The sequence below is a fragment of the Lycium ferocissimum genome, chromosome 7 (genome assembly GCF_029784015.1).
Source record: "Lycium ferocissimum isolate CSIRO_LF1 chromosome 7, AGI_CSIRO_Lferr_CH_V1, whole genome shotgun sequence".
Taxonomy (NCBI): Eukaryota; Viridiplantae; Streptophyta; class Magnoliopsida; order Solanales; family Solanaceae; genus Lycium; species Lycium ferocissimum.
This window is the reverse complement of record NC_081348.1, coordinates 23,630,843-23,658,309: the sequence shown is the minus strand read 5'-3', so window position 1 is coordinate 23,658,309 and position 27,467 is coordinate 23,630,843. Positions and strand designations below refer to the sequence as shown.

At 38.2% G+C, this 27,467-nt stretch overlaps 2 protein-coding genes across 10 annotated transcripts; one reads left to right on the top strand and one right to left on the bottom strand.

Annotated features, from left to right (window-relative positions):
* Window positions 1-15,409: 15,409 nt before the first annotated feature.
* LOC132063909 (uncharacterized) lies at window positions 15,410-20,374 on the top strand. 4 transcript variants are annotated; one of them, XM_059456662.1, is made up of 5 exons: window positions 15,410-15,499; window positions 18,187-18,268; window positions 18,372-18,459; window positions 19,785-19,867; window positions 19,938-20,374. In XM_059456662.1, exons 3-5 carry the CDS (start codon window positions 18,382-18,384, stop codon window positions 20,197-20,199), a joined length of 423 nt encoding a protein of 140 aa, XP_059312645.1. In that variant the 5' UTR covers window positions 15,410-15,499; window positions 18,187-18,268; window positions 18,372-18,381; the 3' UTR covers window positions 20,200-20,374. The 4 variants fall into 4 exon arrangements, with proteins under 4 accessions (XP_059312645.1, XP_059312647.1, XP_059312646.1 ...); XM_059456664.1 differs by lacking the exon at window positions 15,410-15,499 and adding an exon at window positions 15,506-15,787; XM_059456663.1 differs by lacking the exon at window positions 15,410-15,499 and adding an exon at window positions 15,506-15,886.
* A 923-nt stretch (window positions 20,375-21,297) lies between these two features.
* On the bottom strand, window positions 21,298-27,467 carry LOC132063907 (uncharacterized). Of its 6 annotated transcripts, XM_059456658.1 has the most exons (8): window positions 26,680-26,881; window positions 26,290-26,565; window positions 25,618-25,817; window positions 25,442-25,506; window positions 23,687-25,289; window positions 23,427-23,590; window positions 22,570-22,762; window positions 21,298-22,475 (listed from the first exon to the last, which is right to left on the bottom strand). In XM_059456658.1, exons 3-8 carry the CDS (start codon window positions 25,769-25,771, stop codon window positions 21,832-21,834), a joined length of 2,823 nt encoding a protein of 940 aa, XP_059312641.1. In that variant the 5' UTR covers window positions 25,772-25,817; window positions 26,290-26,565; window positions 26,680-26,881; the 3' UTR covers window positions 21,298-21,831. The 6 variants fall into 6 exon arrangements, with proteins under 6 accessions (XP_059312641.1, XP_059312642.1, XP_059312640.1 ...); XM_059456659.1 differs by lacking the exons at window positions 26,290-26,565; window positions 26,680-26,881 and adding an exon at window positions 27,248-27,467; XM_059456657.1 differs by lacking the exons at window positions 26,290-26,565; window positions 26,680-26,881 and adding an exon at window positions 27,038-27,187.

Genomic DNA, 27,467 nt, shown 5'->3' with positions numbered 1-27,467 from the left:
AAGATTCATAATTCAAGACAATTCGAATATATCAAGAAGAATTAAAATACATTCATAAAATCATGAGGTTCTTCAATCATGGGAGGTTCATCCACTACGAGAGGTACTTGCACCACCACAGCCCCGTAAGTTACAAACGCTTATCATGGCCAAACTTCTTACACGTTGAGCACCTTCGAGAGTATCCTATCCGGAACATCCATTTGATTATGAATCCGAGTTCGTGCGTTAACACACATTTTACGGATATACTCGTTGTTAGCAATCATTAAAAATGGATCGTTTGGCCAATAAGACTGATCACCAAATGGGTAGAAACTACCGGCATGTGCTTTAAGATAACTTTTAATGCTGTATTCCGATGCCACATAATTTGATGCCGTTTTTCCCAGTGCCTCAAAACACTTGATGGCATGAGAACACGACATGTGGTATGATTACCACTTACCACAACTACACATTCTTGTCCTCTCATAAACAGTATGGATGTTTTCTCCCCGACCTTGGTAATAACCTGTCTTGACTTCATACACACGTTCAATATGGTTATACTCTACCATCTTGTGTAGCTCACATTTTTTCCTATGATGCTCGAACATTTTTGCAGAATTTGGCATCCATTTCCCACCATCTGCTAATATGACTTTGGCATGTCTTGTTCTAGTCACAAACCGCTCAATAACTTGCTTGTGAGTCATTCTCACCATTGCAGTAATGGGCAGTCTCTGAGCAGATTTTAGCAAACCATTGAATGACTCCGAGCTGTTTGTTGTTAGCATCCCCCATCTCCTGCCTTCCTCCGCATGTAATGTCCATTTGTCAATGTCGATTTCCTTCAACCGATCATATGCTTCCGGCCTCACTGCCTTGATTATCTCCATCAGCATAAGAAACTTTTTTTCTTTATGCTCTAGTGTAGTGATGTGTCGTGAAATTACGGGATGTTCGATGCTAATTCCTTAAGCTTTTGTGACTCTTCAAGCAATTTTGGTGTTACTTTTCATGTATTTATGTCGTTTTGTAGGATAAGATATCCGGAGAGCATAGCGGAGCAAAAATAGCTTAAATGCAGCACATGCGAGTAGCATGTTGTGCATGCGAGCAACACGTGCTGCAGCATGTGCTGACAGAGATGTTTGCACAACATGCTATAGTTTGGTGCAACATGCGGCGCGTGTTGCACGTACGCGACACCAGTACGAGTGGCATGTTGTGCGTGGTATTTTTGTCCACAATTTGTTCCGTTTTGGAATGTTACAAATACTCTTTTAGGGTTTTGTAAAACTCATCTTTAGCATAAACACACAAGTTTTGGAGGCTGGGTTTACACCACACTTTGAAGTTGAAGATTTGAAGATTTGGTTGAGCACTTTCTTGAACCTTTACATCATTTCTTTAATTTCTTGCTTTGTAATGAATATCTAAGTGTGTAGTATTTCATTTTTATACTTGAACCTTGTTTATGAAAGTATACATTGTTAAAGTTTGGATTGAAACCTTGTTTACGGAAGTATACATTGTTAGAGTTTGGATTGAAACCCTTGTTTTGCTTATGTATTGAATGATTTTTATTTCTAATGAAGTGAGTCTTTGTTTCTTTAATTAATCTTGTTCTTTAATGTTTCTTAAGGGATTAGCTAATCCTAAGACTCGCCCATTTACTTTGATTGAGCTCAGAAGAGGAAACCTAGTTGGGAAAGATTAATTAACAAGAATTTGGATCATTAAACTCATATAATAACTTGAGCTAAGAATAGGATAGTTACTCGAGGTTAAATTGATTGTGCCTAATATCACACTATAAGGCTTGGAAAAGCTTAGAGTGAAATTCATTGATTTGGTTGGAAGACTTTCAATGAGATTTTAGAAATCATTATCTATTAACATAAACCCGCTGTTAGTTGTAAAATCGTGAAATATATTGGATAGTTACTTGAGCGTAATTTCCTTTGTACTTGTGGCCATTGATCATTTTACCCGCTTTCTAATTAGTTTTATCTTTGTTAGTTTTTAAATCAAAAATTAAATATTGAAAAAGTGTTTGGCTTAGCGTAGAAAGCGATAATTCCTTACTTGCTTAAATCGCCTAGGATATTATTCTCTGTGGGTTCGACCCCAACTCTTTGTTGGGTAAGTTATATTGCATACAATCATGTACACTTTCTCTTTGAGGAGTGGATTTGGACGTTATCATGCAGCCACCCACATCAATTTGTTTAGTGTGCTGTTTCCAAATGTCGTTTGAAAATTTGCCTTTATATGCCTTAAACAAAAGCGATGGTAAGCAAAGGGAGGCTGTCACCCCGCCAAATGAAACACATTGTGCAATATACCGTGATGTAGATCAGATAGCACGCATATGCCCATACGATCTTTAATAACATATTGCCTCAAATGTGTCAAAAACATCCCCTATGCGTCGTTGCTCTCGTTAGCGGAAATGGCGAAAGCAAGAGGGAATATTGACCCATTGGCATCCATTCATACTGCAATCAGTAACTTGATGTCGTATATCCCATACACATGCGTGCCATTTATGGATATGACTGGCCGGCAATTGATAAGTTAGTATTTTACCAATTTATCTCTTCTTTAATCTTAGATTTTTGTTATGCTTGATTGAGAAAATAGTGCATTTAATGTCGTTTACTTCCATTTTGTAGGTTTATGTGATTTAGAAGTGATCGAGAAGAAATCAATTGAAAACAAGTGAAAAAGAGGCCAAATTGAAGAAAACAAGAAAATTGGCTAAATTTGCAAAAACGGCCAGATTTGCAATTTCGAAAATCTGAAACTTTGGGGGCTGTTTTTCTCATTTTTGGACTTGGAAAAATTGGGAAATATAAAAGGAAGACTTGGGGGAAAACATTTTCATCTTTTTTGGCCATTTTTACAAGCTTTGGAGCTAGGGTTTTACACCACACCTTTGGAGGAGAAGATTGGAGCTCTTTAATGATAAATTTCTCAACCCTTTCTCCAATTCCTTGCTTTGTATTGCATATCTAAGTGTGTAGTATTTATTTTCTTCACTTGAATCTTATTTATGAAAATATTCTATAATTAGAGTGTTGGATGAAACTCTTATTTTGCTTATGTATTGAATGATTTTTATTGCTAATGAAGTGAGTTAATGTTGTTTTTATTAATCTTGTTCTTTAATGTTTCTTAAGGGATTAGCTAGCCCTAAGACCCGCCCATTTAATTTGATTTGAGCTCGGAAGAGGAGAATTGAGTTGGGAAAGATTAATTAACAAGAATTTGGGTTATTAAACCCCTCTAATAACTTGAGCTAGGAATATGATAGTTACTTGAGATTATATTGATTGTGCTTGATATCACACTCTAAGGCTTGGAAAAGCTTAGAGTGAAATTCATTGATTTGGTTGGAAGACTTTCAATGAGATTTTAGAAATCATTATCTAATTAGCATAAACTTGCTCTTAGTTGTAAAATTGTAAAATACATTGGATCGTTACTTGAGAGTAATTTCCCTTGTATCCATGCTTGTGGCCATTGATCATTTTACTTGCTTTCTAGGTTAGTTTACATTTTTGCATTAGGTATAATTTTCTCAAAACCAAAATATTATCAAGTGTTCGGCTTAGTGTAGAAAGTAAATTCCTTACTAGCTTGATCGCCTAGTATATTGTTCCTTGTGGGATTCGACCCCGACTCATAGTTAGGTAATTATATTGCATACGATCGTGTATACTTTCTCTTTAAGGAGTGGATTTGGACGTTATTAGCAATGAGCAAAACCATCAATGCATGGTTTGAAACACAAAATTGAAAATATTACCGGCCACACAAGGTTGAGTCTCGAGCTTTCACTCTACAACAGTACTAGGATTGAATTTTTGTAGAGCTGTGATATACCTCGGAAACTGCTTGAAAGAGCCCTCCCATGTACCATAAATCATCTCAAAAGCGCGCCTACGCCGAGATATCCCTTTCTCTTGCTTATCGTTTTACGATATACTCCCTCAACGTTTCTAATGCAATCTTTGATGGGGATCCTGGACAAGTTTAAACAAACAACATTTAGCAGTGATAATTTAATTGATGTCAAAATTATAATGAACTTGATCGAATAGGTTACCTTAAGGTTTCGGCAACGTCAACAAGTAATACTTGAGCAATCATATGTTTATCTAAATTAAAATGATTTGCTTGATTCTCTTCCATATCACAAGTGTGACGTGGGTGGAATTTTATGATAATCCACATATTATCATGCCTAACAATACCCCATAGCATCCATTGACAACCTTGATATTGTCGTCTGCAAACCAGTGTCCATATCTTTCGGGTTGAATCATCAACCTGAAACTCCCTCATTCCCTTGTAACTATAAATTTTGACTGCCTTTTGCAATGCCTTTTTGGATTCACATCATGCCTTTTGCAAGATGAACTTCATCCCTTACAAGATCGACCGGTTCTTTCCATAATTTTTTTCGAATTGGATCATCTTCTCTGGTGAAGACAAAGGCATCAACACGACCTTGAAGATTGTCAAGATATGGAATCACGTCAGAATGCCATTGAATTAGGCTTTCGGCCATCGGTACGTCTTTGGTGAATTGGGCTTCCTCGTAACCAAGCCTTGCGATTTGACCAACTTTGCATCATTTCGACTAAATGTTGTTCCCGTATATGAGGATCAACATTAACCTCCTCTTCATCATCGGATAGCTCTGCCTTCGGTATATCATCGCTATCACTCGATGTTGTTTCTATATGATTTGGATAATCATCACCATCTAGTAAAGGCCTCTTCCTACACGAAAAATAGGTAACATATTTTAAATATCAACAACAAAATATATATGTATTATTTAATATCAAGGTGATGATCCTACCGATAATGATTAATATTGTCAGGGTTTGAAGAAAGATCAACTGCCCGAATCAACGTTTGGTACTATCAAGTAGTTTTGGAATAATTTTCACTACGAGGCGCTTCAAGTATCAGGAATACTAAACATCAAAACACTATATATTATTTAATTAATAAAAAGTATACCTACCGATAATGATCAGCTGCACCGAACTGAGAGGATTGCCCACTCATATCAGGTGTATAATCCCTGAAAAGATACAAAATAACATTACTATTACCATACACATAATAAGCGTGTCATATAAAGCGGTCAAAAGCAAGCATAGTGTTGTCAAATCATGGAGTAGTATATAACATGAATGACGAACAACTAGCATTCACATTAAAACGAGTTATTATGTCAATTTGGAACCAATTTTCTGATATTGGTTCTATTACATGTTTTACCCCAGCAAACATATACGAAACAATGAGTAGGACATGGAAATTAGATGAGGATGATTTTAAATGCTCAAATAACTCGAACCACAGATACAATCAAGAATACAATAATACAATGAGAGTTGAGTGGAATTGGCGTGCTAGGGAGGTTGAAATGCTAGAACAAAACTTGAGGGCACTCAGACTCAAACGTCCAAAAAGTCGTGCTACGTCAATGCCTCGTGGTATACCACAAGAGTTCAATTTTGCTCTTAACCATTTTCGCGAAGAGAATAATCGGATGAAAATATGTTGCCTCAGGGTAGAATTTGGTCAACATGGATACGTCAAATTCAGATCCAAGTGGGATTCGGACTGTGAGATGTCCAATGAAGATGATTCCCTGTGATTCTATTAATATATTTTTATAATAAAGTAGATAGGTAGGGTCATAATGACGACCCCAAGGGTACTTGGGGGTTTGCAACTATATTAGTAGTCTTTCATTTGTTATTAAACTATAATATATTCAATGTCGAGTAGTAGAAATGTAGATTGGTCGGTATTCCTTCCAAATGATTCGAATAACAGTGGTGATGAAAGCTCAAATCATAGCAGCTATTCCGGTGAATCGAGTTATCTTGATAACAATGAATTCAAGATAGACGATTTGAAACCCCACCTTCGTATAAAGCGTAATGATGATTTTTGCAATGTGAAACATTCAGATCCACGAGAATATTATTGCGGGTTACATCGAGAATGGGCATATCGGCATGCCGAATCAAGACGTCTTGTTCGTGACTTGGAGAATCTCATCGCTCAAATACCAACAAGGTTCTCAATGACCATGCCTCGAACTGATCCACATTCTTGCGAGGTTGCTGTACAAAGGATTAGAAAAGAAAATAACAGAATGCTAGCAAGACGTTGTAGATTTTACATGCTAAAATTGGCTGAGGAACAAACATCATCAACTGGTAGAGAACTAACATCTACAGAAAGAAGATATCTTAAGAAACCCAAAATATTGTTCTGAGGACGATAAGGACTTCCATTCTGATGATGATTAGGGGTCATTTTGGTTCACTTGCTTAGTATTTGGGTCATTTTAGTTCCGGACTCATGATTTAGTTTGTATTTTTAATTTACGATGAAGTCATCAATTTGAAGAAAATTAGTATGTTTTAATTTGCTTTGATTGTTATAGTTTATTATTAATTTATATAAGCTTCTTAGAGTTAATAATACATAAAAAGTTCAACAATTCACAATTTTAAAGAAAACACAAATAAATAAGTACATAAAAGGTGTTGATTACAAAAACATGAAAATGTACAACTAGTAAAAACAAAATAAATAAAAATAACAAAAAAATACATAGAACTAATAAACAAAATACATAGAAATAAACAACAACAACAAGAAGATAGCACAAATAATCTTCCAAAATTTCAGTTTTTCTTTCAAAGCATTTTTCTCGTGTTGAGTGTCTCTAAGGTTAGCCTTGAAAAAACTTTGTTTTTTTTTTTAATTCTTTAAGCAAGACCTCCAAAAGGTCAATTTTTCTTGAGCTTTCATAAGCTTAAGCTGCAAGTCAAACTTCACGATTTCTCTAGTGATACGTGAAGTCGCGGTATCTCTATCAACCGGAGGCTTCATGGGTGTGTAGAGGGCGGGGAAACACCAAGCAAGACATTACAAACTGCAAGCACAATAGTTTTCTTACATAGTAGGACTGGGCCTTACATAGTAGGACTGGGCTTCAACATCCCGAAGGACGGCTTGCCACAAACCTCGACTTCAACAACCCGAAGGATGGCTTGTCAAGTTAGTCGGACGCTTGAAAGATCATAGATACAAAGTTTTTCCTACAAAATGGGTCAGTTTCCTAGCCAAGCTACTCAACTCGAAAAAACTTTCACACTACTACAGACATACTGTCAAAGCTTTGGAAAACTATTGTACTTGTAGCAAGCTCAACTTGCTCAATATTTCCTAACCCTATACTAACTTAGGATCAGCCTTTCCATGCCTTTCAAAGAGAAGAACAAGAGAAATTTAGAAAGCAAACATTTTATTGATATAGGAAAATTTACAGGGAGATTGTTTGATGCCCTCTAACTACTACATAGCCTCCTATTTATAGGAGTTGGAGGCTTCCACAAGACTTATCTTACATAGCACACGGGCCCCGCTAGACATGTGAAGGGCCTAATAGAACAAGCCTAATAAAACGAGCTTAATAAGACAGCCTAATAAAACAAGCCTGATAAAACGAGCCTAATAAAACACGCCTAATAAAACACACCTAATAAAACAAGCCTAGTAAAACGAGGGGAACATTATTCGAAGCATGACAACCATGTGCAAGCATGTGACCGTGGGGTCCACTTTTGTCTTTCTTGTAAGCACGTCGATAGCTTTGCATCCGACGGAGCGTGCTTGATGGAGTCGACGGCGGAGTTGTGTATCCTTCCTCTATCCACCATTCTCGTCCATGTTTTTGCTTGAATTTTTCTTTGTTTTCCGTACTTCTCTTTTGCGACCTTGTGTAGTAGCATTTCCCCGTTAGATGGTCCCGTCATCTCTCGGATCTATTTTTGTTGAATCTTGAGATGGAAAATCCAACCTTATTTTGTGATAGCCTGAGTGACTTCATCTCTGATTATTTCATACGGCACTCGGTACTCCTTTGCGGCTTCTCGAACTCTTTGCCAATAGGGATGGTCATCAGTGTAGTTCCATCGAGCTCATTCTTTCGGCCATTTTTCCTTTGGGATGCGCTTATTTTGCGGGAAAATAATTCTCTGTGCTTCACTGTATTCATCTTCTAAGGACAAGACAGAGACGGGGAATTCCCACCATAGTGAAATATTTGGTTGAGCACAGACCTTCCCATGAATAATCTTTACTCCGATGTAACACGAACACTTTTGCCGCATAGGAGTCTTGGAAACATTGAACCCAATATCTTCGTGGTTTGAACCATTGCGAAACTTTTCGAGAGTAGGTTCAATCCCGTTAAAACATCGGAACATGTCGCACTAATTCCATGAAAATATAATACCGGCGACATAAGTACCCGAAAACCACAATAGCTCCGTGGAAAATCATTGTGCATTACTATGAATATGTGACAACGGGTATTCGGGATCGACTCCGAATGGCTTAAGGATGGATCCTCCATATTTTCGAAAACCAGAGCTCGTAAAGTCCTTCTTTCGTAAGGATGGATGGATCAAACGGTCCACAAACTTGTCAAGAATTCCGGCGATGATGATCTGCTATTCGGATGAACTAGCTCCCGATAAGCTTGTAAGCATGAAAATTTGGCTAGTTAGCCTCTTCTCAAGCCTTGGCTTGAAATCTCTTCGAAAACTCATCCGGCCCGGATAGGAAATTCGCTAGAATATTATCCTTCCCTTTCGAGGTGCTTTTTACTTGGAATTTGTGTAAGGGAGAACCATCGCGCCTATCCGAGAATCGCGAATTTGGGATAATCTTTGGATTTATCCGGATCATCTTCGAAAAGCCTTCATATCCATCTCGATAAGAAACTCGTGTGAATTAAAAAGAAAATGAACTTTTTAATTTCACGCTTCACGGCAAGAATTTCTTTGAACGTGGAATGATAATGTTGTTCAAAGATCTTTGAACTTTCCACCGGCATATCCGTATATTTTCCGTCGGCCATCTTCAACTTCAAAAAGTACCGCACTCCAATATTCGTTGCTGGTATCTCGTCCGCAATATCTTTTTCCCCGTTCGATGGAATACGGAGGGCTTTGACCTCTTTCGAGATTTCTTTTATCTTCTCGAATCGCTTCATCCCGTTCCTTTCCCTAACCTCGGGGCATTCTTATTGAGCATTTTTGTAAGTGAGCAATGTATGTAGAGACATTAGGGATAAAATCTCTAACATAATTAATCACACCTAAAACCGTCGGAGTCGCTTCGTTGTAAAATTGTGTCCGGGAATTTGAGCAGCTTCTGACAAATAAGTGCCCCGGGTCAGTACTCCATGAACAAAATGCATCCCAGTAAAATCAATCTCCTTCCTAGCAAGAATCATCTTTTTCTCGTGAGAGCACGATTCCATTTTTCTCCACTAGGTCATGGAATTGTTGTAGCAACGCGAGGTGTTCTTCCATAAGATCACTAAAGAGTAAGATGTCATCAATGTAGACTAGTGGGTATGGAGGACGGGTTGAAATAATTTTATCATGGCCTTTTGGAACAATGAGGGTGCCGTTTTCAACCCAAAGGGCATGACCTTCCATTGAAAGTGGTGATCGGCATACAAACCCCGTTTTTGGTCTATCTTCCGGGTGTATTCCCAATTGCCAAAATCCCGATTTAAGGTCAAACTTGAAAAGTATTTAGCTTTGGCTAAAAAAAGTGAGTTTATTCGGGATAGGGAATTTATCATCCCGGAGGAAATAGTTACGAGGTTGATAGTTTATGACTAATCTGAGTTTACCTCTCTTGTTTGTTCCGCCCGCTTATTGACATAGAATGCCTCGCATGCCCATTGCGAATTAGAGGGCTCGATAAGTCCAAACTCCAAGAGCTCTTCGCATTCCCTTTTGGCAAGCTGAAGATGATCTGGATTCATGCCGGAGTGACTTGCCTTCATCAGATTAATGCTTTCATTTTTCTTGAAGGGGAGTTTAATGAAAAACTCCTCATTTAGCCATAGAGGCTTTTTGCATTTTCCCATAAACTCCTTGTGAGAATCCGCACATGAATGCTCCACCAATTGCTTTTCTATCTCCTCGATCCGTTCAAAGATCGCTATTTGGAATAATCATAAAACATCCGTATATGGCTTGAATTGTTTCTTGAACGTTATTCCATGGGCTTTGATCCGGAGCCGATCTTTGCCGGTCAAGATGTCAAATCCGACAACGAGATCTTTTCCGGGACATCCGATCCAATCGCCCTTGTTCGAAACTTCAACCCCGGGAAGAATTAAATTGTGATTGGATGCTTTGTGATGATCCGTGGTGGTTAGGACTCCGGCCACCGTTGTTGAAATCTTTGAAATGTGGAATCCATTGATCCTCGTGAAGGACTACTGGTTCATCGGTGAACGCCGCTCCAAAGGTCCACGAAGGCACAACTGGATTGGTTTATCCCATTTGGATGGATAAACTTTGCCGGACTCCGTGGGATCACCATGATGCTGTTGATATCTTCTAGCCTTTCCTCTCGGTTCGAAATTCTGGTAATATTCATCACCATATTCTTCGTACACATCCATGGAAAAGAGGGTCTTCTTCCGCGGGCTCGTCCTCTAATGAGAGAACGGATTCAAGATCGCCATCTTCATCTAAACGGATACTAGTGTAGTCCTCTATTTCGCAAGAAGCTTGATCGACCTTCGAGTGGGGACAGCTTTTGCATAATGCCCAATCTTGTTGCGAGATGAAGCATCTATCATTTTTTTCGGACTCGCCCGGGCTCCTCCTCCCGAAATATTTTCGCGCGCCTCCCGAACGGGATCCTTCTCCCGAAGGCCTTGGCCATTTGAATCGCTTGAACCTTCCCTTTCGTCCGGGGACTCGGCACGAACAAACTTGACCCAAGAATTAGGGGTCGACTTTCCGCAAGCTTTATCAAGTGGCCGGATTGTTTCGTATGATCCGCTTCAAAACAGATCATCTCTTGTGCAGATATCATCCAACGCTAGAAATATTGCTTGCCTGATGTAGCCGACTGGTGGGATCGTTATTGATTGAAATTTCTCCTCAACGATCGTCATGGTCCTGCTTGCTAACATCTTTGGAAGTGATGAAACAAAGGCCTGCTTGAGACTAGCTTCTCCGCCTAACTCAAAGAACATTTTAGCCATCTTCTGAAAATGGATATCGATGACATCTCTGTCAAATGCTACGCATTTCATTTCGAAGAACTGTCTCCTTAGTTTTTCTTGCCTTTGGTCGGTATCTCCACAAAATACCTCTCGAGTATTTTGATGTTGTAAGCAAAGTCTTGGGATGTGAGAAACATATCTTTGTCTTGTGTCCCAAGTGAATTCCACCGCCTTCGAGAATTCCTAGAACCTTGAAGTGAATTCTCGACAGATCATATACTTTTCCCGTTCGACAAGATTCTTTGTCACCATCCAAGTGAAGAAATCTTGGATCCTTTAGGGCCATCTTGATACTTTGATATCATCCAGACTGAAAGTATGGAATCCAGTCCCAACGAATTTTGCTGTTGTTGGTTCTGGCCTTCTTTCTGGAATTGGCTCGTCTGTCATCCCGTCACGATCATCATCTACTTCAGAGATTTCTGGTTCTCTGGGTTGATTCATGAATATTGGTGGGTGATTTTCTTCTGAAGAGTCAACTGAGGAATCTTCGCTTGTCTCAACGCTTGCTTCCGTAGGATCAGTGTCATATGAATCTTGGTCACTGGATCCTAGGGTATCATCTTCCTCTATATCATTTGTGGGTTGCGCCACGTAAAGGTTAGGAATATTGTAGGCCGAGATCATCAAGTTTTCCAGCTCGGGTTCAAAAGAACCTTCTCCGAGTTCTTTCTTCCGTTTGGACTGCTTTTGGGCAGCCATAGAGTCTTTCCTTTCCCAAACCATTTTTGCAATGTCAAACTCAGGTTCATTGTTTTGTTTTTGGGTAAAAGGCATAGGGTCTCGTTTTGTGGATGGGAACATAGTGAAAGATTGGTCAAGCTTTGGTGGTGAGTATGTTTGTGAGGACATGGGGAAAAAGGTGGGTTTTGAGGGGCAGCTTTGTGTTTTTTGCCGTTCAAGGTGACCATATCTCGCAGGTCGTATTTGTTCTTTAAGGTCGGCCATTTCCTTTTGTGTTGTTGGTTAAAGAAATGGAAAAGGAAGTGCACAGTGGACAAATCTCATCGTATGTTTGTCATTCGTAATTCCGGTGCTTTAATCGATCCGGCGTACGAGAAGATGCTTGTTCCACCTTTTTCTCAATTGTCTCCACCCTGCTCATCATCTTATTCTGTGTGTGAGCAACATTTCTGGTAGAAGTGCTAATATTAGTTAACACTTTGTTTTGGCAAATGGCATTTTCGGATTGCCAATTGATTGTCGCCTCCACTTCAATGTTGGTGGCTTTTCTCCTGGGCGACAACATTTTGCCTTGGAATTTTTGGGGCATGGCTTGCACCATCCTTTTCAAAAGTTGTTGTGAAGGAAATTCGGTGTGACCGGAGCTTGAGGGGTTCATCATGAGTATTTATGGCTTTGAGATATTTGGGTTTGAAGGTTTGTGATGTAAATTTTGGTTAGGGAGAGGTGGCCAGTTTTGGGGTTTGTACGAAACAAGGAATTCATATTTACCTGGACGACTCAGTGAACCGATAGATAAGTCTCCTTCTTCATACCTCGTTCGGAACTCTCTTTCGCAGTTTCCCCACTTTTTTCTTTGATTTGGCTTCTTTTTGTATGATGTTCATCCCATTCAATTTCATCATCAAGACATTCTTGACAATCGCATTGGATATCCCGTAGGCGGTGTCCCGTGAAAGGACATTTGTACCACCATACATCATGACCTTCATTATCGAACTGCTTTATCCAGTCTTGTTCGCTCATGATACTTGGGAGATGGTAAGCGAATGCTTCAGGGTCATCTTGGTGTGCTTGGTTATAAGTGGGTTGGTACATCTGGAAAGAGAAAGTTATTTTGTTGGGTTTTTTAAGGTGTAAGTGGTCAAAGCTTATGGCAACTGTTTTATCGGGTTTTTTGGAAAAAGTGGGTTCAGAGGATTGGAGAGGTTCAGCAGGTTCTCTCATCTTTTCATAATTGTGACCCGTGTATCTGGAAGGACTTTGATAAGTTCTTCTCTGAGAGTCGTTTTGGGATTTGGGTGCACATGGTAGTTCCGTTAGTGGCATCCACTTTTAAGAGCAAAGCATTTTCTCCACTCACGGGAGAGAGAGATCCATAGCATGATTCCGAACTCGCCAAGCTATTTGGTAGTGTAAAGTAGCTTTGAATAGCATTTTTAGCTTGTGGAGCACCTTGAATTTGGACTTGGAGCTTTAAAGCCTCCGTTAGATATGGATCATACGGGGACATGTTAAAATTTGGAAACATAGTGACAAAAAGCGTCCCAAGATTTAGAGTGACTTCGTGGTACCCAAATTCGCATGTTGGTACTCATTATATCCGGTATCAACAAGGGCAAGTGCGAGCTACAACCGGTTGGCCTTTTCTTCCGTGATATGTTAATGCAATTCTAACGAAGACCAAAATGGATATGGGTGAAACCATGATGTTTTCACCGCAGGAAAATCATGCGGAATCTGCAAAGTGATGAATTGTTCCTCTTGAGTTGCTAGAATAGGGTCTTGGTCAAGTTTTGAGGCACCAACATATTCTTTAGCTTCTTTGGGCTTTGGTTGGACCGGGGAACGGATTTGTGACCACGGAACATGTCTTTTTTAGCAAAAGCAGATTATGGGTTTATGAGGGGTAGGTCGGTGGGAGGCACTTTGTTTTCAGCAGGTAAAATATCAACTTCATAAAGGTAGTCATATTTGCAAGAAAGGGTTTTATACAGAGTGGGAGACATATTTATTTTTGCTAAGGACTTACAAGGATTGGACGCAGATGGTAACGACTCAGACATATTTTTATCTACGGGAATGCTATCTTCCCATCGAAAATGTTTGCAATGATTCATATCCTATAAACATTACAAGAAAAATAATTTTGGATAGTAAAATATGTAGATAATGTGAAAAAAATCTAAACCCTAAAAACTTATAAAAACACTTATTTCAGGCACTTTACAACGCCAAAAATGACGACTCGGATTATCTTGGGTCCTTGATGTTCTCAGCTTATAATAATAACCGTATTCATAAACATCAGGTTTTATAGTAAAGTTTGACGTTTCGGAGCTTTGAGACATCATTTTCGGGAGGCTAAAGTATGTTGAAAGAGTGAAAATGGTGAAGTGTTAAGGTTTATAATAACACCTATTGCGCATGAAATTTCTGCGTAAAAGGACTTAACAGCGCCGTTAACTGTTAAGTCCTTTTGCGCAGGAATTTCCTGTGCAAAAGGTACTAATGTAACTTTTTTTTTTTGGGTATTTTGGTTCACTTGCTTAGTTTTTGGGTCATTTAAGTTTCGGACTCACACTTTTATACAAGGTTGATACATTGTCTACAATAAGTTTATAAAGTTGTATATTGTTTTATAATGCTGTATACCGTGAAAAATTAGCTATGTGGATGTAAGTTAAAAATATGGCCACAAGGATGTAACATTTTATGTTAAATTGTATATTATAGAAATTGTCCATTTTTATGTGGTTATAAAGTAAATTAACTCAAATATTGAAAGGTGTGATTCTTTTTTAACACGAACTAATAAGAAAATAGTTTGAGGAGCACTATAAACCGTATAAGGCAACTAAGAGATAAAGTAGAAATAATGTAAGCCCCCTCAACTAGGGCTGGGCATAAATACCGAAAACCGAAAAACCGAACCGAAACTTCAACAAACCGAACTAGTTTGGTTCGGTGTTTGGTGTCCACCGTAAAAAAACTGAAACCGAAATAGTCGAACTGAAGTTTGATAAAACCGAACGCGCACCGAAATTTAATACATTACCCAAAAAAAATTAAAATAGTCCAGGCCCATTAAGTTTAAAGCAAAAAAAACCCAATTGTAATAAGTCCTCTTTTGCATTTGTATCCCTAATTTTTCACTTCAATTGAAAAAAATCAAATATCCTTAACAAAGAAAGGTAACTAGGATGTCTCTTTAAGATTAATGTATGTCCTTTATGTGTTTTCTTAATTATTCTTACTGTATGTATATAACACCTAGTAATTCTATGTCATGATTATAGTTTTCTGTTCTTGTGTATTCTATTTGTTTGATTTTGATTTGAATTTATCAGTTTTATGCTTGATTGCTTTTGAGAATATGAATTAGTGTCAATGGAATCTCTTCTAATATTATATCAAAAAAACCGAATTGAAAAAATCGAAACCGAACCGAACCGAACTTTAAAAAACCGAAACCGAAAGAACCGAACCGAACTAGTTTGATTCGGTGTTTGATGTCCACCTTCAAAAAACCGAACCCAAAATAACCAAATCGAAATTTGATAAAACCGAACCGAAACCCCTCCCCTCAACATCAAAACAGCGGATTTTACGATCTCATAAAACCTCATTCAGTACTTTCACTGTCTCAGCTTTGTTTGCAGCACAGTATCTCAGGTTACAACTTTGAGTCACTCTGTTTTTTTCTTCTTTTAAATCTTTAATCTTCATCAAATTTCGAGTTTTTTGTTCAAACCCCAAAATGTAAAATCAACCATTTATTTGCGTTGTACAATCATTGGGTTGAAATGGGCAAAACCCCACTTTATCAATTTGTGAATTGTTTCATATCTTAACAACCTGAGTTGAAGTTGCAGGGCTATATAAAAGCAAGTTTCTTTTTTGTGTGTCAGAAAAGTTGTGCAATATGTATAACTAAAGAAGCAAATTATTCTCAAAGTTCTTGTAAGAATTCAAGAAATGGTGTTTTATTTTGTTTACAGGGAGTTCCAGGATTCAAAAAACGCAAATTATAGTTACTACCTTTATTGTAAAGATTTATTGGTACTGCACTATCTTTGTTATGTTTAGGCTGCAATTGATGTTTTCTCTTATATTGCCTTACATGTCCTGATTGTTGGTTAAATGTTTCTATGAGTAAATTAGGGTTAGGCTCTCGTTCTTCTTCTTTACTTGTTCTTTTCTTTAAGTGGTTTGTGCACCCCCTATATTAAGTATAGTCGGTCCCAAACTCACGTAACAAAGGGCTGCAGGAGGTATACAGCTAGTGTGAAAAATAGTCTTAACTATGACGAATACTTTGATACTTTTCTCGTTAGAACGTTCCCACCTTGGTCTAAAACATTGTGTAATGGGTACAGAGGATTCATATAGCCAATTACTTTTGGAATGAGGCATAGTTGATTGATCTAATTGCTTCTTAATATTTTATCAAGCACTGGGAATAGAAGTGGATTTTGCATTGGTGATCTAGATCGTTGTACTTTGTGAATTTTCATCTTAAGTCTTGTAGTCTTCACTTTTTTCTTCTTATTTTTGTATCTAGATATGCATTTTCTGTTTGATACACGTTAAAGATTTGATCTTTTAAGTTGTGATCTGTCTTCGGATCATATCACCTATTTGATAATACTTCAACGAGAATCAATGTGCTAGCTACAAAAAGGAAGGGGGGGTGGGTGGGGAGGGTAGGGATAAAATCTTTTCCCAACAAAACTGTATCAGATGGAGTCTTACTGAAAAGAGAAACTGTATGGAAGAGAGTCATACTTCGGGGCAATAAGGAGTTGAGTAGAGATAAAAGGTTTAGACCAAAAAAGAAAAATGATGTGTATGTTGGGAGTTCATCTCAGAACATCTTGTGAGCTTAAAGTAGGTTTCAACCTAACTTGATTCCTCTGAAGAGACGAAGAAGGAATACGTCAGAATTATGCCATATATTGGGTTTCAAAACATAAACTAGAGTCAAACGTAGGAGTAGGCATAGGATATTAGCATCAGGCTGTATGCTTTGTTTCTGCAGTGGGCCAATTCGTTAGCATCTAGGTTGCATTAGTAGTTATGTGCGAAATGAACGTTCTATGAAAATGCACCTAACCACTGTGGCTTCCATCCAATAAGTACACTGGATTATTTATGACAACTACAGTAATATCAGACTCGGGACAATTGGGATTGTGAGGGAAACTTCATGCTTATGTTCGCCTATGAAGCATGAACACCAGATCTAGGGCAGTGTAGTTGGACAAGGTTCATGCATCGGACACACTCTGAACATGTATTCTTATCTTTCTCTATTTTGTGGACAACAATTGGACACTTATTACGCCAAGTTAAACTTTTAGAAGAAAATTAGGGGCTTAAAGCAAGAAAAGAAAACTTTGATGAAACAACCCTGAGATCCTAAAATCTCTATTTGAAGACCGATTCGAAGGCGAAGAGGAGAATCTGGCCCATAAGGAAAAGAAGTAGAGAACCTGTATCACTCATTTGATCTCAGTTCCATTCACTGCTTGCTTCTTCAGTTCTTTGTTCTTCTGTTTTTCCGGTTCTCTTTTCTTCATCACTTCTCTGATGTCTGCTTGATTAGCCTTTCCTCCTTCCCATGGCTTGCTGCCAGCTGCTATGCTGCTATTTTATTTATTGTAAATGTGCATGCTACCTTTTTGCTGTGTGAATGATTTATATTATGTGATATATTGCAGAAACATGTCGATTCTGAAGATCCAATCGAAAATATGCGATTAATGATATTCCAGAATCAGCCTTTTCTTTTTCTATGTCTTGCTGCTGGCTCTCTCCTATGTTATGTCTTATTAGTTATTTATTTTACACGAGTGCTATGCTTTGCTATGTGAATAGTTGATATAATTATTAACGATATCACATAAACACGCTGATGCCTTAAAGTCCATTTGAATAATGGAGGGGGAAGATTTATTAGGGGGAGTGCAATTTCCTTTATGTTTAGGCTATAGTGCTATACAAATTCTTACATGATATCATCCACTGCTTGTTTCTCCCCTTCATTTCAAAATTTGTGTCTGCATGTCCATGTCCGACAAACCTTGTGTCCGCACTCCGCACAACTGCTACTTAGGTATTCACTTGTTGTGGCAAATGGATCACCCTTCTGCTTGTTTGTGGCTCTTTTGCGCTCGTCTACAATTTTTTTTGCTTTTATAAACCATAGAAAAGAAAGAGAGAAGATTTTGTAGGGGAGAAGGAGCGGAGAGGGAAGGAGGCCAGGCATTCTGCATTTGCTGTATATGACCTTTTTTTGCTGATGACCTATTTGCTTTGAGTATTATTGATCCCATTGAGAATGTTATCATATTTTACAGGGCGAAGAAAAGCTTTTATTGGTTGTGGTCTAGAACCCATTGCAGAGTAACTTATAGGGCATTCACTGTTGTATCTTACCTGGTATGGTTTCCTTCTGCTCTTCCTGTTTGGGTAGAAGTTAGAACTACTCTGTATTGAAGTATTTGTTCTAATATGGTGTCGTTACGATTAATTTGATCATTAGGTGGTTTAAAATGACAATGAGTTTGGAAGAGCCATCAAAGAAAGCTTCACGTCCTCAACTGGTTGTGTTGAACAGGGCGTTCAAATTGGTGAGAGTTCCTTTCTTTGACTAACTAAGATGGAAATGAGACATGTTTTTTTTTGGTAACTATGTATATTCATTACCAAGTGGAAACTATGCAGCACAAAAAAACCAGCTACTAGACAAGTCCTAGTGCCAGTTGCAACACTTACTTAGATGCTAACTTTTGTAAGCTTAGCACATAGATTCTCACCAGCTACTCCTATCCACTCAGATCACAGAATTCAAATAACAAACTAAATCCTCACCAGACTCTACTAGGGATAAAAAGTTAACTGCTCAATCCTGCTCCTCAGCTTCACATCCAATTGCTCTCTGTAGCATACCTCCTGGATAATCATCTTGATTAATACCTCTGTTGGTCTTGTTTTCTGCTGGATGATCCTCCTATTTCTCTCAAGCCATACATGATATACAGTGCAGGATAGTGACATTCTGGCTATAGCAGCTCTGGATACGAGTATATGCCCATACCAAATCTTGTTCCCACTCCATCCATCCCCTCTGTAAACCTTGCCAGTTCATCACCTTGCTTCATACTCTTGATGACCATTCACATTTGAAAAACAAGTGATTTATTTTATTCATTATCTCTATTGCACAAAGGGCATGTTTGTTCATCAATAGTTCCCCAACTCATCAGCTTTTCTTTGGTGTGTATCCTCTGTTCAGCAGCTAATGTAAACATAAAATTCCACTTAGGGCACCCCTGATTGTCACAACCCAATTGCTTCCAAGGAACTTTCTGAAATTCCCCTCTCAGCTTCTGGTACATGTTCTTAATAGAGAATACATTCTGAAATGAGACATGTTTAATTGGCTATGAGTGGAATATGTCCAGTTTTAACTTTTTGGAGGGTAACTCTCTCAACTGTAAGATGCATAGGCACTTAAGATAGGAAGTTTTGTTCTGTAGCATCCTTGAGGTCCTGGATTTTACCTGATCTAAAGCAGGAGATACAATGACTGCTATCAGGTAATGAGGCAATGGTGTTTATTATCGTGTTCTATTTAAAAAGACGGTGGTTAGTATAGCCACAAAAAAAAGCTGGGGAACCCTCATATTTCTTTTACTGACCATTGACGCTTTCATATGCTCAGGCTGACTTGGTACTGCATTATGTCAGATCTTTTCGTCTTTAAATCAGAAGTAGTGAATTTCTCGTCAGTTTTCTTTGCTTATGACTGGTATTCATATCCTGGTATTTACATACTAGAGCTAGATCCTTGAAGTTGTCTAGGTACCTTGACTGATTGTTACTGTGATGCATAAATAGTGGTTATAAACTGTTGTTATTGTTTGAATATGTTGATGACTTGATTCATTTGCAGGCTGAGCAATGGGTGAACAGTATGGGCGACTCTTCAGATGATGTTAAACCAAATGAAGTTATTCTAGAGAGTCGACCGCCTAGGTAAAAATCTTCTTTAACATGGCTATGATTTTGATGAAATTTCTGGGGTTAATATCTTTGGTCCTCGTAGGCTTGGAATTGGTGCTGCAGTTCCACGTCAATCACAAACTGTACTCTCAAATGACCCCGCTGAAAGAAGATTACGTGCTAAATTGGATGCTGAGAAAAGAAGAAAATTGAAGAGCTCTGAAGCATCAACAGTTTCCGCCAATGATGGGAAAGTTGATGAAGAAAGCGACGAGGAGGAATCAGAAAGCAAAACAAAAGCGTTTACGAAGAAGAGGCCTGCTGCAGCTTTGCCCTTGTCCTTGCAAGCAAAAAAGAAGAAATGACTTTGCGTCATCTAGCAATGAATACTTATATGTGCTAGAGCTCTCCTTTTGTATAATATTCTTCGCCTTCATATTCTTATGGCCATTTTGCAAGGTGCAGTTCGTTTGAGGTTTCAGTATATTTCAGAGAAATGTTCGAGTTCTGAGTATGTGAATTAGAGTTTCAGTTCTCTTTCTTCTTGGAAAAGAACAAGTAACTGCACTTTTGTGAAGGATAGAGTTTCAGTACATGTGATTCCATGTACCGTGTTCTTGTCTCTTCGATTTCTATCTTACTGCTCGTAAGTTCATTTTTTAGTTGCTAATTTTTCATAGCCAAAGATGGGGATCTTTTTTATGGAATGATTTCTGGGGTGTTCTTTTTTTCCTTTGTTAATACTTGAGTTTTAAAACTATTTTAGCTGACAATTGTCCTGAAAATTCTTGTGGTTTTTAGTACTATGTACTAGCAACAGTGGAAAACATACAGAGTCTAGCAACAGTGGAAATCAATTTGATATTGAAGAAGAAAGCATCGTTTTGGTCTTTTAATTTTAGGAGTCATTTAATTAAATTGCTGACATGGCCTCTTATGTGGCATTTTAATGGACACAGTGGACAAGCCTGGCCCAAGCCATTGGCCACGGTGGACAGGGGTTAAAAATAGGGGCAAATATTTCAACTATTATAACGGTAGGGGTATAAGTGGGCTGATAGTATAACGGGAGTAAATATGAACCTTTTCCCAAAGTAGAGGGGTAAATCAGACCCTTTTCCCTTAATTTTTCGGTTGCAAATACTTGCTTGTGATTGTTGGAATAGGAGGATGGCGCTCAGGGAACATTTGTTTTACCCTCTCATGCGTCGCATGGAATTCATATTCTTATTTCAAGTGCTACATTAACACAATTCTGAGAAATATCAATAGTGAATTTCATTTATTTATTGTTTTAAAGGAATGAAGCAGAATGTGGTACTTCATCATCTGCAAGTGCAATGAAAGTCCATCAAGTACCATCATTTAAGAACCAAGTACCATCAAAATATCAGAGCTCCTTCGCTCTTTTACAATCAGAAGGACAGCAGTAGCTTCAAACATATACCTAAGCCAACATAGAGTGATTCAAACAACCATGTCAAGATATTATTTCGTTTCTACTTCGATGTAATTTTCAGTTACAATCACTTTGTACTTACAAGAGAAAAATCTATCCAAGAAAAAAAAAAAAAAGGGACCAAAAAAGGATGACCTATGTCAAACGCCCAAAGCCTCAACAGCCAATCTGCCACGCGAAACGAAAAAAAAGAAAATCTAAATATGTAGGTAAAACACACATTAACAAACCACACAAAACACATTCTACATGTCATGAGGTTTTCCCCAGGAGGAACTAGCACCTTCTGATTTCTTAAAAAGCAACTGAATCAATGAGGGAGTTCTCTGATCCCTGGTGCCACACATTGAACTTTATTGGCCTAGCTTTTGCATGGAAGTCTGTTATGCTATTGTCATAAAAGTATATAAGTTTGCTAGGGGAAGAAAGCGTATTTGAAGCACTCCAAGCAAGAAGCTAGATGAGAGGTGAATTGATTAGTTGAGATGTCAAGATTTTAGGCCATTTTTCATTCACAAGAGCTGCATGGTCTACTTCATTATTGGTCCACGCTAATCTCAATTTCACTCTTGGCTGGGAAGAGAACATGTTCTGCACTCTCAAAACTATCACTAGAAATGCTCAAAATTGTGTCATCCACCAACTCTTCCAGAATAATCTCTCCCATCTCAACACCGATATGTCCAAGATCCAATCGGAGATTCATCCATGTCCCTGATCTTTCCATGTCTTTTTTGACAAGCTGGTCCAGAGAATGAGGAGCTGAATACTGGAGAATATACCATTCTACTCCCTCCCATACTTCATTTATCAGGTCCATCCCTTTTGGAACAGGTCGAATGTTATGTTTACCGAGCAACACTCCGGGGTTGCAGCCAAAATAGCGGTCACATACTGCCTTAAGAACTTCATTTGCAGAATCAAAAAGGAGCTTTTGATCATGACAAGAACGACTTGAAAATAACTCTACCTCGTCAAATAAAGATGGGTCAAGAATCTGGTCAGAAGAAAGCCACCTCAAGAGAAACTCATCCCAACTTAATCCTGAACCTAGAAGAACTGCTTCTACGTATTCAAAAGCGGATTCTTCATTTTCAAAGCAAACTGTTGGACAATCTTGTTCACTGATGGAAGAAACTGGTTCTTCAAAATGGATTTTCCGTGGTTGAATTTCTGGATCAACTGTATGCAATTGAAAAACTACATTTCAGGTTGGTGAACATACAAACAAATGATAGATCTTGGTTTAAGCAAATCTTGGTAAGACAAGTTTAACCTGGTCGGCATATTGTGCTTGAAGGACTGACATCATCCTCTGCGAATAATGGCTCAAGTACTGATACAGGACTAGGTCGCTCCTTTCTATCAACTGAAACACTCTCAGCATCTTCAACTTTCCTAGGGCTTGAAGAGTCTGCAGGTGAGGCTGGTGGAGAAGATAGAGTTTTTTCATCCTTCCCAGATGGATGCTGAAATAAAAAAGCTCAAGATTTAGATATGGTAGCACCAGAAAAGGGCACATCCTTTATTCATCATTTTTCAAGGTGGAGGGGTGAGGATTCTGCACGAGCTTCCTTGATGTTATTTTCGCTACTTATTAAAGTTCACATCTCATATTAGTGGGACTTTAATAAGTGGATCCTATTTTAGCATAACACCGTTGTAGTCTTTTAAATAATGAACACCACCATACGAAGACAGAGATGTTACCCTAAGACATATAACCAAAATAAAATTTGTTGACCTATATATAAAAGGAATTACTGCAAGAAATCACAGATAGAGTAGAACAAGAGTGTTTACTCTCTTTTTAGAATCTGATTTGTGACCATAAATTGTTATCATATAAAGAAATATGCTCTGGATATTGACCGGGGATTTTAAAAAAAAAAAGGGTTATCATGAAAATTACAATTAGATGTTACGACCTTTTCCTTTTGTAAAATGATGAGAATCTAATGGAAGATTATGAGGTGAAGAAAACAGAACTGGATGATAAGAAAGCTCTCATGAATCATTTTCTTCTGTAATATTCCATTTATTAAAACTGAACAAAAAAAATGATGATACACTTTTAGTTATTGCAATGCATATGCATGCACATAGCAATACCAAAAAGTAAGCACTACTTACTTCTTTTAAGCAGTCAAAATACAATTCAAATCCATGGGATGGGCTTCCATCATCCACTGCATTGATAGCATCACGATCAACTTGGATTTCTCTGTCAATTGGAGCGCTCAAGATTTCACATTCTTCCTGGCATCTGGTTTTGATTGCTTCTTCAGTTAGATCTCCTGCAATAATTTAGATACTGATTACATGATAAAAGATTTTGAAATCGGCGAACAGTGAATTGCAAATGAAATGTTCCCTAAACTCAAGAGATGTACCTTCAGGACTTATATCACCAGTTGTAGCCGCATTTTCATCCAGTGTGTTCCCATTTTCACATGTAACATCCAGATCTGTGCTGGCAGACTTGGTGCACTCATTAGGATACTTGTCAGAACAGCTAGATTCTATCTCTAAGTCTTGGCTGGATGGACTTGGACCCATAGCATGGTCTTCTTGTACAGGTTGAAGTCTGTTATCATTCTCATCCTGTTTAGGGCCAGTAAGAGGCTCCCTCATTTGGGAAGGTACCATAAAATCCTTGCTTTTTTCTCTCGGGCTGCAGCCAGGTGAACTGTTGTACTCGGCAAATGAAAGTATCCTCCCCAAGGATTTAGGAACCTGTCCGCTACTCACCTCTGTTGTCTCATTTTCATTGTCTAGCATCTCCACGAGGTGCTTCTTTGCCTCAATGTAGATGTTAGACATTCCTGGCCTGGGAAAATCAGATGCCTCAGTCGGTGTGACTGCTTCAACACCTTTTGATTTGACTATCTTATCCCCTCTCTTCATTCCCAGAGGGGATTTAGCAAATTTTTCAGTATAAAAATGGTCTCTATTCGGAGAACTCCATCCTAAATTTTCTCCAGAGATCCCTCTCTCGCTGTTACTCCGCTTCAGCTGCTCAGAGGGAAATCGGCGGATGGTTCCTTCAGGAGAGATCCCATGACGATCCTTTCCCATTGCATGCCTGAGTTTTCTTTTAATTTCTGTAAATGAGAACTGGGATGTGTTTCTCTCATTCTGCATAGTACGTTCCACTGGAGTGTTGCCATTGATTTGAGCACTGGGTGATTGCAAGCCTGCTGGTCCAGGCTTCAAAATAACAATTTTACTTGAAGGTCGGGGTGTCTCATCTCCCATTGGAGGGTACACTTCTTGAGACTTGCTCCTCCTCCTGAAAAATTTACGTTGTTTGTTGTTTATGACATCATCTGTTTTTGCATGAACTCGATTTTCCTCTGACATATTGAACTGTGAAATCAAGTTAGGTTTCCGTTTTTCCTCAAACTGAGCATCGTCCAAACTTCCAATTTGCTTTACCAGCCTTGAGTTAGGATCTTGTAGGAGTCTCAAGATAAAGTCCTTATTTGAACTTAGTGTCTGGAGAGCATCCATGAACTCTTTTGATCGAAGGGTCTTGTTATCTTCTCCCAATTGTTTATTGTTTCTTGATCTCTGATTGATAAAAACCTCAATCGCTGCATTTACCTTTTCTTCAACAACTGGGTGAGTCTGATCTGACTGCTTGTTATGATCATTATGTAAACCTTGGCGGAGCTTCACAAACTTGCGATTTTTCTGATGAATCTGGCGGAGTTCTTCCATTACAATGTCCAGATCTTCAAGGGCCGTCCCTCCAAAATCTTGACGACAAGGTGCTTCAGAATCGAAATCATGAGAGTGCGTATTACTTGCTCTGCGTGTTCGCCTGCTGTTCTTTCTTGATCGCCATGATTTTTGTGAATCAAACTCTTCTGCGTCTATTTCAGAGTCATTGCCCTGATTTTTCAGGCTTCGCTCATTGACCATTTCTTCTTCCATGAGCTTCTTTACACTTGTTCTAGGATCAGGTACAGCTACCTCACTTCCTTCATTATCCTAAATTCATCAATGCCAAACATTTTATCATGCCGGCATTTGAATACAAATCAGCCTAAATTCTTAAGCAACTTGTGTTTTTTCCCTTCAAAGCTTTTTGTTCCAAAAGAATCATATTTCAACATACAATCAAAAGTAGCCTGATAACGTACCTCAATAGTCAATCTATTATCACTGGGATTCGGTAATTCCTGCATAGAGCTTGAACAAGCAGAACCTGTTGAAGACAAAATAATGTGATTTTGTTGGACAAGGGCAGTAGAAAGCTGCAAGCAAAGAACAAAAACGGATTCATCTCTAAAGAGTGAGGAACACTTAGATTTCTTACCAACATCGAGTTCGCTTCCTCGCTTTCTACTATCTGAGAGTAACTTTCTAGTGGTTCGACCATGACGGAAGTCAAAGATGCTAATCAAACCCGAAATGCAGCCCGTTCGATCCTTCTCATATCTCAGAGGGCGTCGCTGTGATCTCTTTGCCATGTTCGTCAACTTATTAACTTCAATTGTTGATACTACAATAGCCTATCTGCTCAAGAAGAAAAAAGAACTTGGATTAAGGACATATGTTAAGCTTCTGAATCCAAAAAAGGCATTGAAACACCATAAATTCCCAACCAAATGAATGCTGCTAAAGAGCCAATAGAGATCTAGTTAGAAACATCAAAATTATTATTTCCAATGGACTGAGATAGCTTCCCGTGAAAGCAATAAAAAGTTTGTAACAAACAGAATGGAAGGATCATGAAATTTTACTAATATACAAAATGTGGAATTTCGGTTAGGGCTAACCGGAGATGCTTCCAAGATCATACCGATAAAAAGGCGTTGATAATGAAAACAATGGAAAACTTTGACCAATATTTTGGAACCATCAGAAGCAAACAAAGAAGAAGACATAAAATATGTAGCAAAGTGTACTTGCAAGAAAACCAATTTTCCTCTTCTTAACTCCACAAGTTTCCTAACAGAGTAAAGCTAAAGGAACTGTTAAGACTTACCTAGTTGGTAACGAATCAAAAAATTGGCTTTTTCCCTTTTCAAGAACAATCTTTAACACTACTTCCAATAAGGACAGTGCAATTCCCCCAAAAACACACTACATAGAAAAGCAATTTAGCTCCACTGAGCCATTCTTCAAAGGGATCAACTTTTTTAACCTTGTTTTTCACGAAGAAAAAACTCCAATACTTCCTTCTATACAAAGACCAAAAAAAACCAACTTTTCTCCAACCAACAACTTTGTCAGCAAAATGGCCCTTCAACTATTGAGAAAACTGTTTCAGACACATAATGTGGCATCAGCAAGTCATCCTTGTACTTTTTTTGTCGGCAGAAACTAGAAAAACCAAAATCACTCTTTCTTTTATTTAATGAAATAAAAAAATCACCTTTTTTCATCAATTAAGAGGCACCCACAAGAGGGATCTTCACCAAGATTAAAACTTTCTTGTCACATGAATCTTGCAATTAACAGCAAAACTAAACAGGTAACAATCAGAAACACAAAACTCTTCCCCTTTGGCACGTTTGAAGAGAATAAAAAATCTTTTTTATATTAAATAACAATATCAATGAGGATTTAATCAAGCAGAGAGGGTCAAAAAAAGGAAGCACCTAACAATAATTCAATACTTAGAACTCTTGTTTTTTCACTTTTTTTTTCCTTTAGCTATAAGTATTCCATACCGTCCAAAAAGACTAAAAGAGAGAACCCCAGATGAATAAAACACCGACCCATGTACTTACACAAAGAAAATTAGCTGTGGCCTGTAGGGCAGCCATTAAAGACCAATCAAAGTAGGAAAAAAAAAAATCTTGCCACATGAAAGTAAAGATGCTATCCTTTTCTTTTTTTTTCCCTTTGTGTATGTAAGAAAGAGAAGTTTAATTTAGCTGATGATGCCATAATGTATATAGTAAAGAAGAAGAAAGTAAAAAAAGAGGAGTTCTTGACACCTGGGAATCTAATGGTGGGACCAATCAACCACAAACACAAATGGAGCTTTTTTCCACTAAGGAAAAAGTTCTCTGCTTCTTGAAATTTTTCATTTTATTTTTGTTGGTCCATTTTTCAATCTATCTTTTTCTCAAATCAGAATTTGTACACCACGTTCATCAACTTATAGATTTCATCATCACTGTCACTATGACAACTCACCCCCCACAAACTTTCTAG